Source organism: Phocoena phocoena, chromosome 19 (genome assembly GCF_963924675.1).
Source record: "Phocoena phocoena chromosome 19, mPhoPho1.1, whole genome shotgun sequence".
Classification (NCBI taxonomy): domain Eukaryota; kingdom Metazoa; phylum Chordata; class Mammalia; order Artiodactyla; family Phocoenidae; genus Phocoena; species Phocoena phocoena.
The window spans coordinates 14,783,136-14,798,611 of NC_089237.1; the positions used below are offsets into that span (position 1 = coordinate 14,783,136).

Consider the following 15,476-nt stretch of genomic DNA (forward strand, 5'->3'; position numbering starts at 1 on the left):
GCCTGTCAGGCGGCGGCCCAGGGTCCTCCTCCCCTCAGTCCGGGGCGGGGCAACGCGAAGCAGCGCGGGCACAGGCCGGGGCGGTGGCGACACTCACCCATGGTGGCGATGGCGGCGGCGGCGTCTTGGGCCCGAGTGTCACCTCCGCAGCCGGGGCTGCATGCCGGGGGCCCGGGCGGCGGGGACGGCAGCGGGCCTGGCTCCGCGCAGGGGGCGCGGGCTGCGCTCAGGGCCCCCGCCGCCTCCCCAGGCTCCGGCTCCGGCTCCGCCCGCAGCCGGGCGCTGTGGCATGGGCAGGGTGGCCCGCTACATCCCCGGCGCTCCTCGGCTCGGCCCAGCCCGGCCTCGGCGGCGCCGCTCGGCCCGCCCGACCGCCAGTCCCTCAGTCCCGCAGTCGCTCGGTCCGGCCGCCGTCCTCCACCTCAGGAACGCTCCGAAAAACAAACCGCTGGTCGCGCAGCTCGCCCCCTTGTCTGTCACTCACCCCAGCGCCCGCCAATCCTAGGCAGTCGCTGGACCTTGGTTACCACCCCCCACTCACTTCACCAGCCAATACCAAGGAGGAAGTCGCTGCCCCCGCCACCCCTCCTCCCCCCGCCCCGGCTCTCTCTCCAACATCCTAACTCTCAGCCGCCAGCTAATCATCAGCACCACTTGATGAACCAATCCCGCCTACTCTCTCAGGATGCCAATAGGCGAAGCCAAGGCAGTTTCCGACGGCTGTCTACCGCCTGCCAATCATTGAAACAGCTCCCGGTTCCCTCCGCTGCTAGCCAATCACATAGAGGCCTCTGAGCACCCTCCTCTGCGCATCCCTCGCAGGCTTGCCCTCCCTCTCTCCCTGGGAGGTGTGGGTCGCTCCAATCACAGCTCGCGCTTGAGGCCCCGCCCACACTCCCACCTCCCGTCAGTCACTCAAGGCTCGGCGGGCGCGCGGGCTGGCGCGGTTCCCCGTCGGCTACTTTGGGGCTGGAGTTTGGGAAGGCGGCTGGAGGGGCCCCTTGGCCTCCCGCCCTCCCTGCTCTCGGCTGTCTCTGATGCTGAGGTCCTGCCCCTCCCTGTGCCCACACCGGGCGCGTAATAAGCGGGGAGGGTTCTGGCTCTGAGCGCTTCCCGGCATGTGGCCACCTCTGCCGCCGGATCCCCAGGCAAGTCCTCCGGTCCAGACGCTGCGCTTGCTGGGAGGCAGAAGCGGCTTACCACTGCCCGCCTTTTCCTGGGTCTCACACCTCCAGGGCCACACTCTCCAAGGGGCAGGGGTAGTGCCGAAAAGTGGGTCCTAGGAATCTACTGGCCAGGGCCGAAACCATTAAGTGCAAAGCCAGAGAGGTTCTTTCGGGAAGAAAACTTTTTTTTTTTTTCCTGGTCATAAAAGCAATACAAGCTCTTTGTATTAAAATTGAAAAAATAAAAAATAAAACTTCCACCCCAGAGATAATTTTATCTTTCCTACCTAAATATACAACGTTTGATAAAAACGGCTTCACATTGTTTTGTAGTATGCTTACATTTTATCGTAAGTGTTTTCCGGGGCCACTGAATATTGTTCCAAAACAATTGTACTGGCTGCATGATATTTCAAAATAGAGATGACCATAATTAATTTTCCCAACCCCCATTGTTCAACATGTTATACACCCAGATCTTCAGATTCCAAGTCCTCCACAATCCGGGTTCCCTTCCTCTGGCTTCTGTTCTACTGTAATATAAATCAGACGCCAGAATCATCTTCCTCTTGTTTTCAACTGTCAACTAAGAACCTTTAATGGTGGCTTTGCCTTGGTATCAAATCTCTAAAGAATTACCTTCGATTTCTCTCTTCTCTCTTTCTTTACACCCACCCCTCCCCGCCACCACCACGATTCAATCAGGCCTCTTGTCTGTTATTTTTTTCCTCCAACAAGCTTTTAAGTCTGTCATTTTCCCACTTGAGTAGATCCCTACCCAGTTTATTGCAGTTCCTTAACTATAATAACTTCTCTTTTCTGGGAAGGGGAGGTAAAGCAGAGAGAACTAATATTTATCAGTCATTTTCTATGTGCCAGGCACATCCTCTCAATCTTTTCAGTAACTTTGAGGTAAGTAGTAGTACTGGTGTTTGAATGATGAAGGTGAAGCACAGAGAAGGTAAGTATCATGTCCTAGTGGTAAAGCCAGGATCCACATCAGGGCTTTCTGACACCCAAAGGCCATGCTCTTGCACATTTCTCAACTGTTTTTTTCATTATCACCCCCTCAAGGAGAAAATTTTTAATTACTTAAATTTAAATTCTCCCTAATGTGAGAAATTAAATATTAAGGTACAAGATTTTGTCAGGTAGGGCTGAGCTTTGAAGCCCATATACCATCATATTATCGAAGATTTTTTTCACCTCGTAAGAATCATTTTTCGTCCTGTTGAGGATATCACCCTGTTAAGAATGTGTGTAATAGGCCAGCGCTGGAGGTCACAATCTGCCAATCTGAGGCTCAGATCTGACCCTTAATTTTACTGAGCTGTGAAATAAATATTAAAAAAAAAAGACATTTATGTCAGTGGAAATGTAGGACCCACTCCTAGATTTAGGAATACTTGCCTGTATTCAAAGGTCCATTCAGCAGCTTCTCCTGGAATGTCTAAAACACAACTCCAATTTAATGTGTTTTACACTGAACTCTTGATTCTTTCCCCCTCCCCCCACAAACCTTGCTCCTCTGTTTCCCCAATTGTTAAAATACAAACCTAGGAGGCGTCTTCCTTGATTTCACTCTTTCCCTAACATCTCTATATCCAGTCATCCAGCAAGTCTTTTCAGCTCTCCTTTCAAAATGTATCTGAATCCAACTACTCACCACTTCCACCCTAGTGCAAGCCACCACCCTCTCTACTGTATAACTGCCCTAGCCTCCTAACTGGTTTCCCTGTTTCCTTTGTGGCCACCCAACAAATGATTCTCCACACAGCAGCCAGAGTGATCCTTGTAAAATGTAATTCAGATCATGTCACTCCCCTGCTCTCAACCCTCCAATGGCTTCCCACCACACTTAGAATAGAATCTTCCAGGCCCAACAGGAGCTGGCTCCAGCCATCCTCTCCTACCTCAACTCTCCTGCTCCCTCAATCGCTCCAGCCACACTGGCATTCTCACCATACTTTGAACCTACCAAGCTCAGGACCTTTGCACTTGCCATTTGTTCTGCCTAGAATGCTCTTCCCTAAGATGTTCCCACAGCTAATTCTTGCATTTCATTCAGGTCTCTGCTTAGATATCAACTATTAAGAGCGCCTAAACACACCATCCAAAATAGCCCCTCTCCCCTCCATCATTCTGTATTTCCATATTCTGCCTTATTTTTCTTCATAGTGCCTGAAATTCTATACTTATTGTCTTTCTTCCAACTACAATGAACATAAGCCGTGTAGGAAGAGGGATTTTGTCCTGTTCACTGCGCCATCACCAGCACTTTGAACAGTGCCTCGTACGTAGTAGCACATGCAATACAACTACTTTAAGTCTTTAGCTGAATCATTAAGTCTGATTTTTCTTCTACTTTACTACCAACTGCTTTCTTTGAGGGCTTCATTTCTGTTGCCTGCTGCTTAACCAGCCATCTCAAACATTCCCATGCTGCCTTTACCATACTGGGCTTTCCCTTTTTTTTTTTTTTTTGCGGTATGTGGGCCTCTCACTGTTGTGGCCTCTCCTGTTGCGGAGCACAGGCTCCGGATGCGCAGGCTCAGCGGCCATGGCTCACGGGCCTAGCCGCTCCACGGCATGTGGGATCTTCCTGGACTGGGGCACGAACCCGTGTCCCCTGCATCAGCAGGCGGACTCTCAACCACTGCGCCACCAGGGAAGCCCACCATACTGGGCTTTCTTCTGAACTTCAGAGGCATCACCCATTGAATACCCCACAGGCACCTCAAATTCTACAGGTCCAAATTGAACTGATCATTTTCCTCCATAGTTCTCTATATCCTCTCTCCATCTTCAGTTCCCCAAGCTGGATGCTTTTGAGTTATCTAACTTGGAGAGCTCTTTCTCTCCATTTCCCTTCCCCCACAGCGAATCTCGACCATGTCTCCAATCTGTCCACTCCTCTCCCAGCCCCAGCTCCACCATCCTAGTTCAAACCCCCAAAATCTCTCACTTGGATTACTTAGTTTAACAGCCTCTCAAGATCACTCCCATCACAGGGTGATCCTTTAAAATGGATACCTGATCCTGTCATGCTCTGCTTAAAAACTTTAAGGCTTCCCTGGTGGTGCAGTGGTTGAGAGTCCGCCTGCCGATGCAGGGGACACGGGTTCGTGCCCCGGTCTGGGAGGATCCCACACGCTGCGGAGCGGCTGGGCCCGTGAGCCATGGCCGCTGAGCCTGCGTGTCCGGAGCCTGTGCTCCGCAAGGGGAGAGGCCACAGCGGTGAGAGGCCCGCATACCGAAAAAAAAAAAAAAAGATGGTCTAGCATCTCTCACAGCACATTCAAAAAAACAAATATTTGGGACTTCTCTGGTGGCACAGTGGTTAAGACTCCGTGCTCCCAATGCAAGGGGCCCGGGTTTGATCCCTGGTCATGGAACTAGATCCCACATATGTGCCTCAACTAAAGGAGCCGGCGAGCCACAACTAAGGAGCCCACCTGCCGCAACTAGACCCGGTGCAACCAAATAAATAAATATATTTTTTAAAAACTCAGAATTCACAAGATATAAATTAATTAGGCTTCACTCTACTGGCTCTTAAAAATAGTCAAAGTGTTCAACATATACTTCTTAAAAAAAACCAATTATTTGTTGAATAGATAAGTGAACTTCAAATGGGTATGTTAGTAATTGAATGTAATTTCCACAGGTGTGCCCTTTTAGCTATGTATTTTATCTACTCTATGTTGTCTCTCTCCTCACTCTTCATTTTCCCCATGTGAAGCCTCCCAACTGGGCCAGGCCTTCTCAAGTCTATTCCCCTAGTTTTACACTGAGTAGATGCTCCTGGTTAAGCACGTGAGCCACTCCTGACCCCAAGACTCATTAGGCAGCCAATCACACACCAGCTGCACATTTTCCTTTTTTCTTCCAAGAGCATAGGACACATGACAGGGAACAATAAATACAAATGAATAAATTTCCTTAAGGGATAGCTCAATGAATTTGGTGTAAAAACGAAAACAAACCAAAAAACCTATCACCTAATTTGATGAAAATTCTTTTAATTCAGAGGTAAAGTGGAATATATTCAGATTACCAGTTCAACCAGTTAGTTTATCCGCATTGTTAAGAAGTGATGGGGCTTCCCTGGTGGCGCACTGGTTGAGAGTCCGCCTGCCAATGCAGGGGACACGGGTTCGTGCCCCAGTCCAGGAAGATCCCACATGCCGCGGAGCGGCTAGGCCTGTGAGCCATGGCCGCTGAGCCTGCGCGTCCGGAGCCTGTGCTCCGCAACGGGAGAGGCCACAACAGTGAGAGGCCCGCGTACCGCAAAAAATAAATAAATAAATAAATAAATAAAAAGAAGTGATGTACACAGAAGATTTTTACATCTCCTTTACATTTTTATATATTGACATTTACTTCTAAAGAAAAATTGCTTTTCGTTTTGAAATTCCACTTCTATAAATTTATCCTAAAGAATACTTTGCAAGAGAGCAAAGGTAAAGAATGTTCATCATAGCATCTTCTGTAAGATAGACAACCCAAATGTCCATTGATAGAGACTAGTTAAATAAATTATGGCACATTAATTAATACAATAAAATACTATGTAGCTACTAAAAAGAATAAAGCAGACATCTCCATTCTAATACCAAAAGGAATCCAGGATATATCTGGGGGGAGGGGGCGCAGGAGACAGGTTATGAAGCATATATATATAGGGTGATCACATTTCAGTTTTTAACAAAGTTCTTTCACACTTAGTGGGACAAAAGGCCAACACACACTGAACACTTCCTATTGCCAGGCACTGTTTTAAGTGCTTAGCATATATTAACTCATTTAATTCTCAAAACAGCCTTATGATATAGATGCTATTATCCCCATTTTATAGATGAAGAAATAAGTACAAAGAGGTTAAGTTCTTCCCCAAGGTTGCTAGCAACCGACAAGAGTTAGAATTTGTGCCCCAGCAGATTGATACCAATGAGAAGAGCAGACTGTTAATGGTGGTTGTTATTTTAGGAGGTTAGGATTAGATGGGACTTTAATTTTTTTGCTGTATATTTCTATAAGGTTTGATTTTTTAAAAAACAATAAAGGTTACCTTTTTGGCACAAACCAAAGAAAGATAAAATGAGAAAAAAAGTAAAAACTTCTATCCCATTCACTGTCTGGGGATAGAATAAAGAGAGAAAGTGATTTCAGTCAAGACGAGTGTAGTATCTATCATGACACTCTCTTTCGTGAGATCTACTGGCTCACTTATTTTCTCTTCATAGAATGTCTTCAGAGGAGTCCTCAGGGATTCAAAAGTTGAGGACTCTTAGAGTGTGAAGCTTTATTGACAGCTGTGCTATATATTTCCGAGAGAAAAAAAAAGGAACTCAACCACACGACTGAATTTCCAGAGTTGGCTAGAGGCAGAGTCTTCACTGTTCCTGTTTGATTCAGCGGGGGCCCCTGGCAAGAGTTGGGGCAGCTACATACCACACGAGCGCTTCTCGTAAGAGTCAAGGCTATAGACAGAGCCTGTCACTGATACTTCCATCCCACTGAAAGGAAACTTGAAAATGAGCCCGAGCCAGCTCAAGGCTCTAAATGATTCTGTGTTGCTAAGACAATGACCAAAGATAAGGCAAAGGCAAGCCAGGACCAGATGCTATTCTTCTGACTTTAAGGTACACCTGAATCCTACCCTCTCACATGCTGTCTCCCTAGCAGGACAATAATGTGACTAGTTTTCTTTTTAAAAAAATGCTTCCCTGATAAAAGTAAGACACGATTATTGAAAATAAAACTCAATTATAACATCACCACCCAGAGATAACCAGTTTTGATATTTTGGTATACTTCCTTTTAGTCTTTTTTTAAAAGTTCATATATAAAGTATGATATATATTTTAAAATTTGGACCATACTATACATATAGTTTTGCATCTTTGTTTTTCACTTAACATTATATTGTAAACATTTTCTCTGACATAAAATATTCTTTGAAAAATAATTTCTAGTGGCAGAATAACTCATACTCTCTTTACTTAACTATTCAGTTAAATAGTTAACTATTTAACCTGTAGAGCTAAGGGTCTCTTTACCAGATCTAGAGGCAGAGCAGGTCCAAGTAAGCTTTCATTTCTGCCTTTCCCATACTAATTGCAGGAAAGACTGCAGGGCACCGCCAGGGGTCAGTGCAGAGCTATTTAGTGTGTCTTGATGCAAGAAAACTGGTTACACAAGAATTCACATTAACAAATCCTATCTATTAGATTAGAGGACTATTCACATGAGTAACCAAGTTCCCTTCTAGAGCAGGCTTCCTTAGTACGGATTTCTCAGATCAGAATGACCACATTCCTATTCAACATTTATAACAGACCTTGGTTTATTTCATGCAGATGTAGTTCTCACCTGCTTGGTATGAGATCATCTGTGCATAAAATACTTGGCCTGACCATTTTATAGGTTTGTTTTGAAAATCAAATAAATAAAATATGAAAGTATCTTATAAGTTAGGAAGTGGCATTTAAACTTTACATTGCGCTATTTTAATGATGCGCTATTCAGATATTTAGATGAGTTATCTCCTATAAAAACTAAAGAATGCCAGGTAGTACCAAAATTATGAAATGAGGTATAACAGCATGTGCTTTGGCACGGTAACAGGTTATTACATTGGTTTTCCTCCCTCTAGCCTTCACTCTCCAGCTGTTGAAGTCATCATGGAATTAGTAATCTGTTTTTCCTAGAAGGTGAAGTTATCATTTATCCAATTTGGTTTTAGTTCTTTCCCATCCTCATTTACCTAAAAGTCCTTCAGGAAAATTACTCTGAGCTCAGAACTGGCTTAAACAACTTACAAGAAGGTGAATAATAGGGATCAAAAAGCCGCTCCAGGACCGACACGCCTGACGGGCTCCAGCACAGGTGGTTGGCACTCCTTGTCTCTCTAAACCCAGAAGTGACTCAGGAACAAAAGGCACCAAGGCCCCTATTTCCCACCTGGCCAGGCTTCTGACTCAGCCTTCTTTCTGTTCTTATCTCCTTTCCAGTTCCCAGTGCCCCATGATCTGGCATCAGGGATGAAAAGGAGCCAGGGCTGGGCAATCTGGGGATCAAGCAGCTTTCAAAACCATCTTGGTATAGCCCTTCCTGAGTGCAGCCCACTGACAGGTCCACTCTGAGCAATCTCAGAACACAGAGGGACCCAGGCAAAGCAGGGCCTGGAGTCCCTTATCACTGGCACTTGATCTCCTTCGGGGCTACAGCCTTAAGCTCTCTGACAGAAGAAGGGTACAGAGGCCACACAAAGAGAACAAGGATGCATGCACCGCACCTCACACTGCCCTGGGACAGCTCCGGTAGAGCAATCCTGTGTCTTCCCCCTGAGGTCCTACGTCTTAGAGTGGATCTAACACAGGGCATCAATGGACAGCTTGTAAGTGCAGTTCCTGGTACACAGTAGGTGTTTGAGCAATATTAGTTATGTGAAAGAATGACAGGTTTAAGCCATTAGATGAGCACTAGAGCACAAAGTACCTGGAGGGAGCTACATTTCTATGGTCAATCAAAAAAATAAAGTCTTGGGATTGGAGTAGTGGAACTAAGCCTATAGACTTCAAAGGAAGTCAAGAGGGTCCCAGCAACTGGACACAAACCCAGGAAAACTCAAGAGTCATACAACAGCAGTGCAGCAAACCCAGATCAATAACTGTTATTATTTAACAGCAGTTTCTAGTACATGGGCCCTCAGGGCACCTACCATCCCCACAAGGGCCAACTTCCTGAGATCAGAATCTGACCAGCTGACTGGCCTCACTCTGCATCCAGAAGGATGTGGAGGGGCTCACCTGGGAGGGCACGGAGACACCAGCAGAGCTGACAAATAGGCTTCACAAAAGTGCAGGGATTCCGTTGACCACAAACTACAGGTCTTCTGCTTCCTAACCTGCTAGACCACCCACCGCCCTGACCTGCTTGAGTCTCAGAGGACGCTGCAGAAGCTTGTGCTCCAGAATAGGCTGCCGGGGGCACGTACAGCCTGGCTACTCAATGTTGTCATAGACGTGGATCACGTCATTGTGGTTGCCGAGAGCCTGGATGAGATGGGCAGCCTGCTCCAGGTCAGGGTCAGCCAGCCGCACCTTTGTGTTGGGGATGAACTCTAGCATACAGGACACAGAACACAGGCCCAGGGAGTCCAGCTTCTTCCTCACCTGATGCAGTGAAGAGGCATCACAAATAAACTAGGAACAAAGGAAAGTCAGGAGGTAAGTAGCCAGGAGATAACAGGACAAAGCTGGACAGAAGTTTGCAAAACCTGAATGGAATTACTGTATCACTGGGTTTAAGTCTTCACTGGCAGAAACAGAGTTTTCAATGTTCTGAATCCTTCTCATCGTCCTCAAGAGAGTAAGCCCTATCTGGTATTCTCTTAGTAAATGTCTGTGCAGTATGTGAGCTCTTTATCTCACCTGTACCCCGGGCATAGGAAAGAAGAGACTGACAGAAGCATGCCTTAACATGTCAATCAGGGGCCTCTCAGAAGCCCACCAAACACTAAGGCTTCACACTCACTTTAAAAATGTTTGTTTCCTCTTCATCTTCAGTTTCCTTGACATCCTCAGCTCCTGCTTCTATTGCCAGCTCCAGGGCACGCTCCAGATTCACAGCTTTCTTCTCTTTGTCCTCCACTCCAACCACGATCACCCCCTTTTTGTCAAAGGAGTGGCGAGCTCCTTCAGCCATCATTCCCCTAATAGGAAAGGAAATGGGCCAGAAAGAATGCCTTTAGACACTCATTCCCACCCAGCCCCTGGAGTATAAACAGACATGGAGCAGCTCTTTTCCTGAGGCAGATGCAGCTACCACTGGGCAAGGGAATAATCCAAACATAACCCCAACCTTCTATTTTCTGCCCTGCCTGGAGTTTGGAGGATGCAAAGACTGCTCATCAATTCCTGTGCAATGAAGATTCCATTCCTGGTTGTACGTTTTAAGACCTGGACATGATACAGACAGATGGGATAATGGGACAGAGAGTTCGTTCTACACCTGATGAACAAGTCTTTTGGATCCTGCCCAGTACAGAACACATTAAGGGAGAATAAACGATCCCATTTGGATTCTGCTAAGGATGAAGTGTGTGTAAAATTTGAAACGCCACCAGGAACAAACAGTACTTTCCCTGCACAGAATCGAAACCTAAAGACTCTGTACCCTTCTACACTCCCCAGACACACACCTACCCATTCTTGTTCAGGATATGTTTGATGTCCGAGTGGCACTTGGAGCTACTGTTAGATAACGCCTCAATGAGAAGAGAAGAGCCACCAGGGCCTCGGCCCTCATACAACAAATAAACGTCCTTGGTTTTCTGCAATAAACAACATAATCACATTTTCTGGTTTCCTAGTTCCCTCCTACATGCCAGCCCAGGCACCAGAGGCACCACAAAGTTGACTCCATGGGATGGGCTCCCTGGGCTGGAGCCTAGGCTGTTAAGCTTCAATTTTGTCCTCCCCTCTGAGAGGAGGCCCTTGGGACCAACTTTTGAGATAATAGGAAGCACTATCCCTTACTTGGAAGGCAGTCTGTTTCTCTTGTCCCTGAACAATCAATCTGCCATCTCCCAGCTTTGTTTTCGCCCCTCCCCAGCTGAATCCCACATCCACCCCGCCATAGAGCCTACTAAAACTCATTCTCGTACACCTTATCCCGCATGAAACCCACCTGTGCTCCTACCCCAGCGCTGCTGAGTACTGCCACGTGAAATGACACATCTGGGCCTTATCAAATAGCATAGCCTCAAAATTCAAACAATCAATCAAAAACTCTAATGACCAATCTCATCTGGATCTCCCACACTGCCTCTGCTCATTCTTTGCCCGTGCATCCGATCTTCACCACTCTCTCCATCACCCTGCCCTGCCGTCTTCCCAGGAACTCTCAACTGATGACTTCTCCCTTCCTCTTTCACAAAGGAAATTAAGGACACCAGGTGGGGGAAAATCCTCTGCCTCCACCGCCTTATCTGCACCACACCTGACAGGAGGGCAGTATGAATGATGGCTAGGCATAGGCTCTGGAGTCTGTCTGGTTCCCAGTCTGTCATTTTCTGTGTGACGTGGTCAAGTCGCCCAATCTTTCAGTGCCTCAGTTTCCATTTAAGGTTGTTCTGAGGATTCAGTGAGGTAATGCATACAAAGTTCTTATCAAAGAACTTGGCCTGGAATAAGCACTCAATAACTGTTAACAATTAAGGTGACTACTACTTCCTCAGATCCTTCCCCCTTGTCCTAGAGAAGAGGTGTCCCCTCAGCTGGGCTTGAAGACAATTCCCACACCTAGGCTCTACATCCCAGCCCCTCCCACTATCACCATCATCTGCACCCTGTCTCTTTCTACTGGCTTTTCTCCTTTAAGGCATAAATGTCAGAAAAACAAACCCTTCCTCAAACTAACACCAGGGCTTTCCCCATACTGTGCCCCTTCTTTTTACCCCATCTCCTCAAAACTCAGCTCAGCAATCCTAGGCTATAGCTCTGTACGCTGTCTATACATCCTGCTCCTGACTGTGCTCCCATAACCAATGGCCGAGAGAAGAGTCACCAGAAGGCTCTGGGCTGAGAGTGTCAACGACATCACTACCCTTCTCTGATAATTTAAGGGGTGTGTGGTGGCCTTCCAGACATGCGCCTGTAGGGACTGTGATCAAAAACAAAGTTAAACTGAGGACACACCTCCATTTTCAGTGCTGCCTCAATTGTTGCCTTGGGCATGTGCTTGCTGCGACACACCTCTAAGATGCTGGCCAGGTTTCTATTGAACTCGGGGTTGGGGCCTCCTTCTGAGACAGAAAAGAGTAAGCAGAGACATCTCATTATGACATGTGAGAAAAAAGGGATTTCCGCCTCCTACCCCCATCAGCCAAAAGAGCGACAAGTCAGCACTTAGATCTCGGTTTGTTGAGGACACTTTATCCAGTGTTTGAATGAGATCTGGCTAAGTATTTTGGAAAAGAAGTTTTCAATTCGCTCTGAATGAAAGGCCGAGGATCGGGGTGGGCCTGGCCCAACTCTAGGAGGCAAGCAAAGCCGTGGGCATAGTGAGGGCAAGTGGCTACCACCGGGGGGTGACCGTCAAGTTCTCACCTTTAACCGCTAGGCGAATGCTCAAACTGAGCTTAGAGAAGACGCGACTCCTTTCGGTGTCCTTGGGACCCTTGATGTGCCGGACTTTGGACCACTTGTTGTGCCCGGCGAGGACTTCTGCCGTGAGGTGCAGCGTCCGGCCCTCACAGGGGCTACAGCCTGGGGACTCAGGCTGGAAGGCCGGGGGGAAGCGCGGAAGAGCCACCCGGACCCCGGGGCCTCGCGCCCACAAGCACTGGGCAGCGGCCCTGCTCAAGGTGACAGGGGCCCAAGCCGCCATCGGCTCCGACCCTGGGCCAAGGTCAGCAAGAGCAGTGGGTCCGTCCGCCGAGTCCGCCACCGAAACAAGCAGGTCCAGAGCCTGCGGCCTCCTCAACCCGTCACTGGAGAGCCAAAGGCTCAGGCCCACCCCGGGGAGCCGGAACACGAAGTACGCCGCACCTTCACCGCGGCAGCCGGGAGCGGGTACATTCAATGGCGTAGCACACTTCCTTTTCCCGGTCCGTTCCAAAAACGCGTCCCCGCCGACCACAAAAGCCGTTCCGTCGCGTGGTACTTGCTTTTAAGTTGCTTGCAGCTGCGCAGAGCCTGGGCGGAGGTGGGGCAACCCTGCGCTCAATCCTTCCTGGTTGCCTGGGGAACGCCGGACTTTACTTCCCACAATGATCTAGTAGAGATACATCTTAGTTATGAAACTGATTTTGCTTCAGAATGACTTCCCAACTCTAAGCAGGCCTAGAATGATAAATGTTTTGTTGTTGCAAAGAAATAGGTAGTTCCATCACTTCGCTTTAAGGTAGGGAAATCGCCGCCCAGAGATGTGATTTATCCAATCATTTAGTCTCTCTGAACTTCCTCTTCGATATCTGTAAATAAGGATGCTCCTACTTGCTTTACCAACGTAAGAGGGTTGAAAAAAGCTCTTGGAGCTTTAAAGTAATAAAAATCTTATGTAAATAGCAGCAGCGATCATAGTGATGAAGTCCCTAAATTCAAGAGACGCTTGCCATCCTGGAGAGGGAGGATGATCAGAAGAGTTTCCTGGAGCCTAATTCCCCTCTGCATTTTCCCTCTGCTCTCACAGAAGAGAAAACCGATGCCATTAGGAGGAGAAGGTATAGAACAAACAAAGCAGCAACTGTGAACAACTTTCCAGTGGCTCCCCAGGCCGGTGAGATTAAATCCAAAAACTTGGTGTGTTAGATAGAGAGCAGGTTAAGTTTGTGGCCTCTGGTCTGAACTGGTGGGTTCAAACCCCGGTTGTTACACTTACTTGTGTAACCTTGGGCAAGTTCCTTTACTTTCCTATATTTCAGTTTTCTTACCTGTAGAATGGCCTTGCTATGATTAAATGGGATAATGGATAAAATACACAGGCATAGGTTTTATGTTACTTTTTAGTTATTATGTAAGAACCTTCATAATCTCAGATCTACTCATTCTTCCGGTCTCATGTCCTGACACTACAGTCCGGTTGGAGGGAATTATACTCACTGTACTCTGAATACAAGTTCTTTATCACCTCTTTGCCCCTATCTGCTTGGAGTGAACTTCACTGTCTCGGTGATAAAATCTTCATCATGCTTCAAGACCCAGTTCAGCTGTCCCCTCCTTGGTTAAAGCCTTCCTAAGAGTCCTTCTTTGAGTTTTTAGCTGTAACTAATAGTGCACTTATGAATTGTTGATTTATTATTTTTTAGTATCGAAGCTACTTGGGCTGGGCACTCTCCTCCTTGTACTTCGCAGACTATGCAGAAACACCAGATTGCTCCTACTGCTTCTCCCAATTCTTGTATTAGGCACAAACCTGTGTCTTTGCTGTTCTACCTCACTTCTGGCTAATTTTTGTTCTTCCTTCAAGATTCAGCTCAGGCATCATTTCCCACCAGAGGAAAGTATCTGCAAATTCTCCGTTTGGGTTCAGATGCCCTACTCTGTGTGTTCACATAACCCTTCATACATGTCTGTACCTTAACACTTACTTTTTTAATATCAAAATGTTTGTCTCTGCCAATGATATTAAATTCTTTGAGAGCAGGACTGTACTCCTGTGCCCAGTACAGCTTTTTTTTTTAACAAAAACTTTACTGACATGTAATTTAAATATCATACAAATCACCAATTTAAAGTGTACAATGTTTTTTAGTATATTCAGATTTGTGCAGCCATCACCCAAATTTTACATTTTCATCACTCCCTAAAGAAAGTACCCATTAGCAGTTACTCCCCATTTTCCCCAGTTCCCCCAGTCCTAGGCAACCACCACTTTACTTCTGTCTCTATGGGTCTGCCTATTCTGGACATTTCATATGAATGGAATCATACAATATGTGGTTCTTTTGACTGGTTTCTTTCATTTATCATAATGTTTTCAGGGTTCATCCATGTTGTTAACTAATGTTCCATTGCATGATATACCACTTTTTATTTATCCATTCATCAGTTGATGGACATTTGGGTTTTTTCCACCTTTTGACCATTCTGAATAATGCTGTTATGAACGTTCACGTACAGGATTTTGCGTAGACATATATTTTCATTTCTCTTGGGTATATGCCTAGGAGTGGAATTGGTGAGTCATACAGTAACTCTGTTCGATCTTTTGAGGAACTGCCAGCGTGTTTTCCAAAATGGTTGCATTGTTTACATCCCTACCAGTAATGTATGAGGGTTCCAATTTCTCCACATCCTTGCCAAAACTTGTTATCATCTCTTTTTGACTCTAGCTGTTGTCATCCTAGTGGGTATGAAGTGGTATTTCATTGTGGTTTTGTTTGTTTGTTTTTTCTCATTGTGGTTTTGATTTCTATTTCCCAGATGACTAATGATGTTGATCATCTTTTCATGTGCTTGCTAGCTATTCATATAGAGTATTACTTTTTGTAATTTAAAAATATAGCTTAGGGGCTTCCCTGGTGGCACAGTGGTTAAGAATCCGCCTGCCAATGCAGGGGAGAGGGGTTTGAGCCCTGGTCAGGGAAGATCCCACATGCCGCGGAGCAACTAAGCCCACAAGCCACAACTACTGAGCCCGCGTGCCACAATTACTGAAGCCCGCGTGCCTAGAGCCCGTGCTCCATAACAAGAGAAGACACCACAATGAGAAGCCCGTGTACCGCAATGAAGAGTAGCCCCTACTCGCCACAACTAGAGAAAGCTCGCGTGCAGAAACAGACCCAACATAGCCAAAAAA

The 15,476-nt window shown here is 46.7% G+C and overlaps 1 protein-coding gene across 1 annotated transcript; it reads right to left on the reverse strand.

Moving 5' to 3' along the window:
- Positions 1–8,830: 8,830 nt before the first annotated feature.
- Positions 8,831–12,768, reverse strand: TACO1 (translational activator of cytochrome c oxidase I). The gene is made up of 5 exons (XM_065897690.1): positions 12,284–12,768; positions 11,873–11,979; positions 10,379–10,506; positions 9,708–9,885; positions 8,831–9,376 (listed from the first exon to the last, which is right to left on the reverse strand). The coding sequence occupies exons 1-5, from the start codon at positions 12,561–12,563 to the stop codon at positions 9,176–9,178; spliced, it is 894 nt and encodes a 297-aa protein (XP_065753762.1). The 5' UTR covers positions 12,564–12,768; the 3' UTR covers positions 8,831–9,175.
- Positions 12,769–15,476: the final 2,708 nt, after the last annotated feature.

What these genes read in the sequence shown, in the direction of transcription:
- TACO1 (XM_065897690.1), bottom strand. Translation starts at nt 12,563, where the DNA reads ATGGCGGCTTGGGCCCCTGTCACCTTGAGCAGGGCCGCTGCCCAGTGC. An exon ending in CATTCGCCTAGCGGTTAAAG is followed by an intron (nt 11,980 to 12,283) that starts GTGAGAACTTGA and finishes TTTCTGTCTCAG; the next exon opens with AAGGAGGCCCCAACCCCGAG. An exon ending in CATATCCTGAACAAGAATGG is followed by an intron (nt 9,886 to 10,378) that starts GTAGGTGTGTGT and finishes CTTTCCTATTAG; the next exon opens with GGGAATGATGGCTGAAGGAG.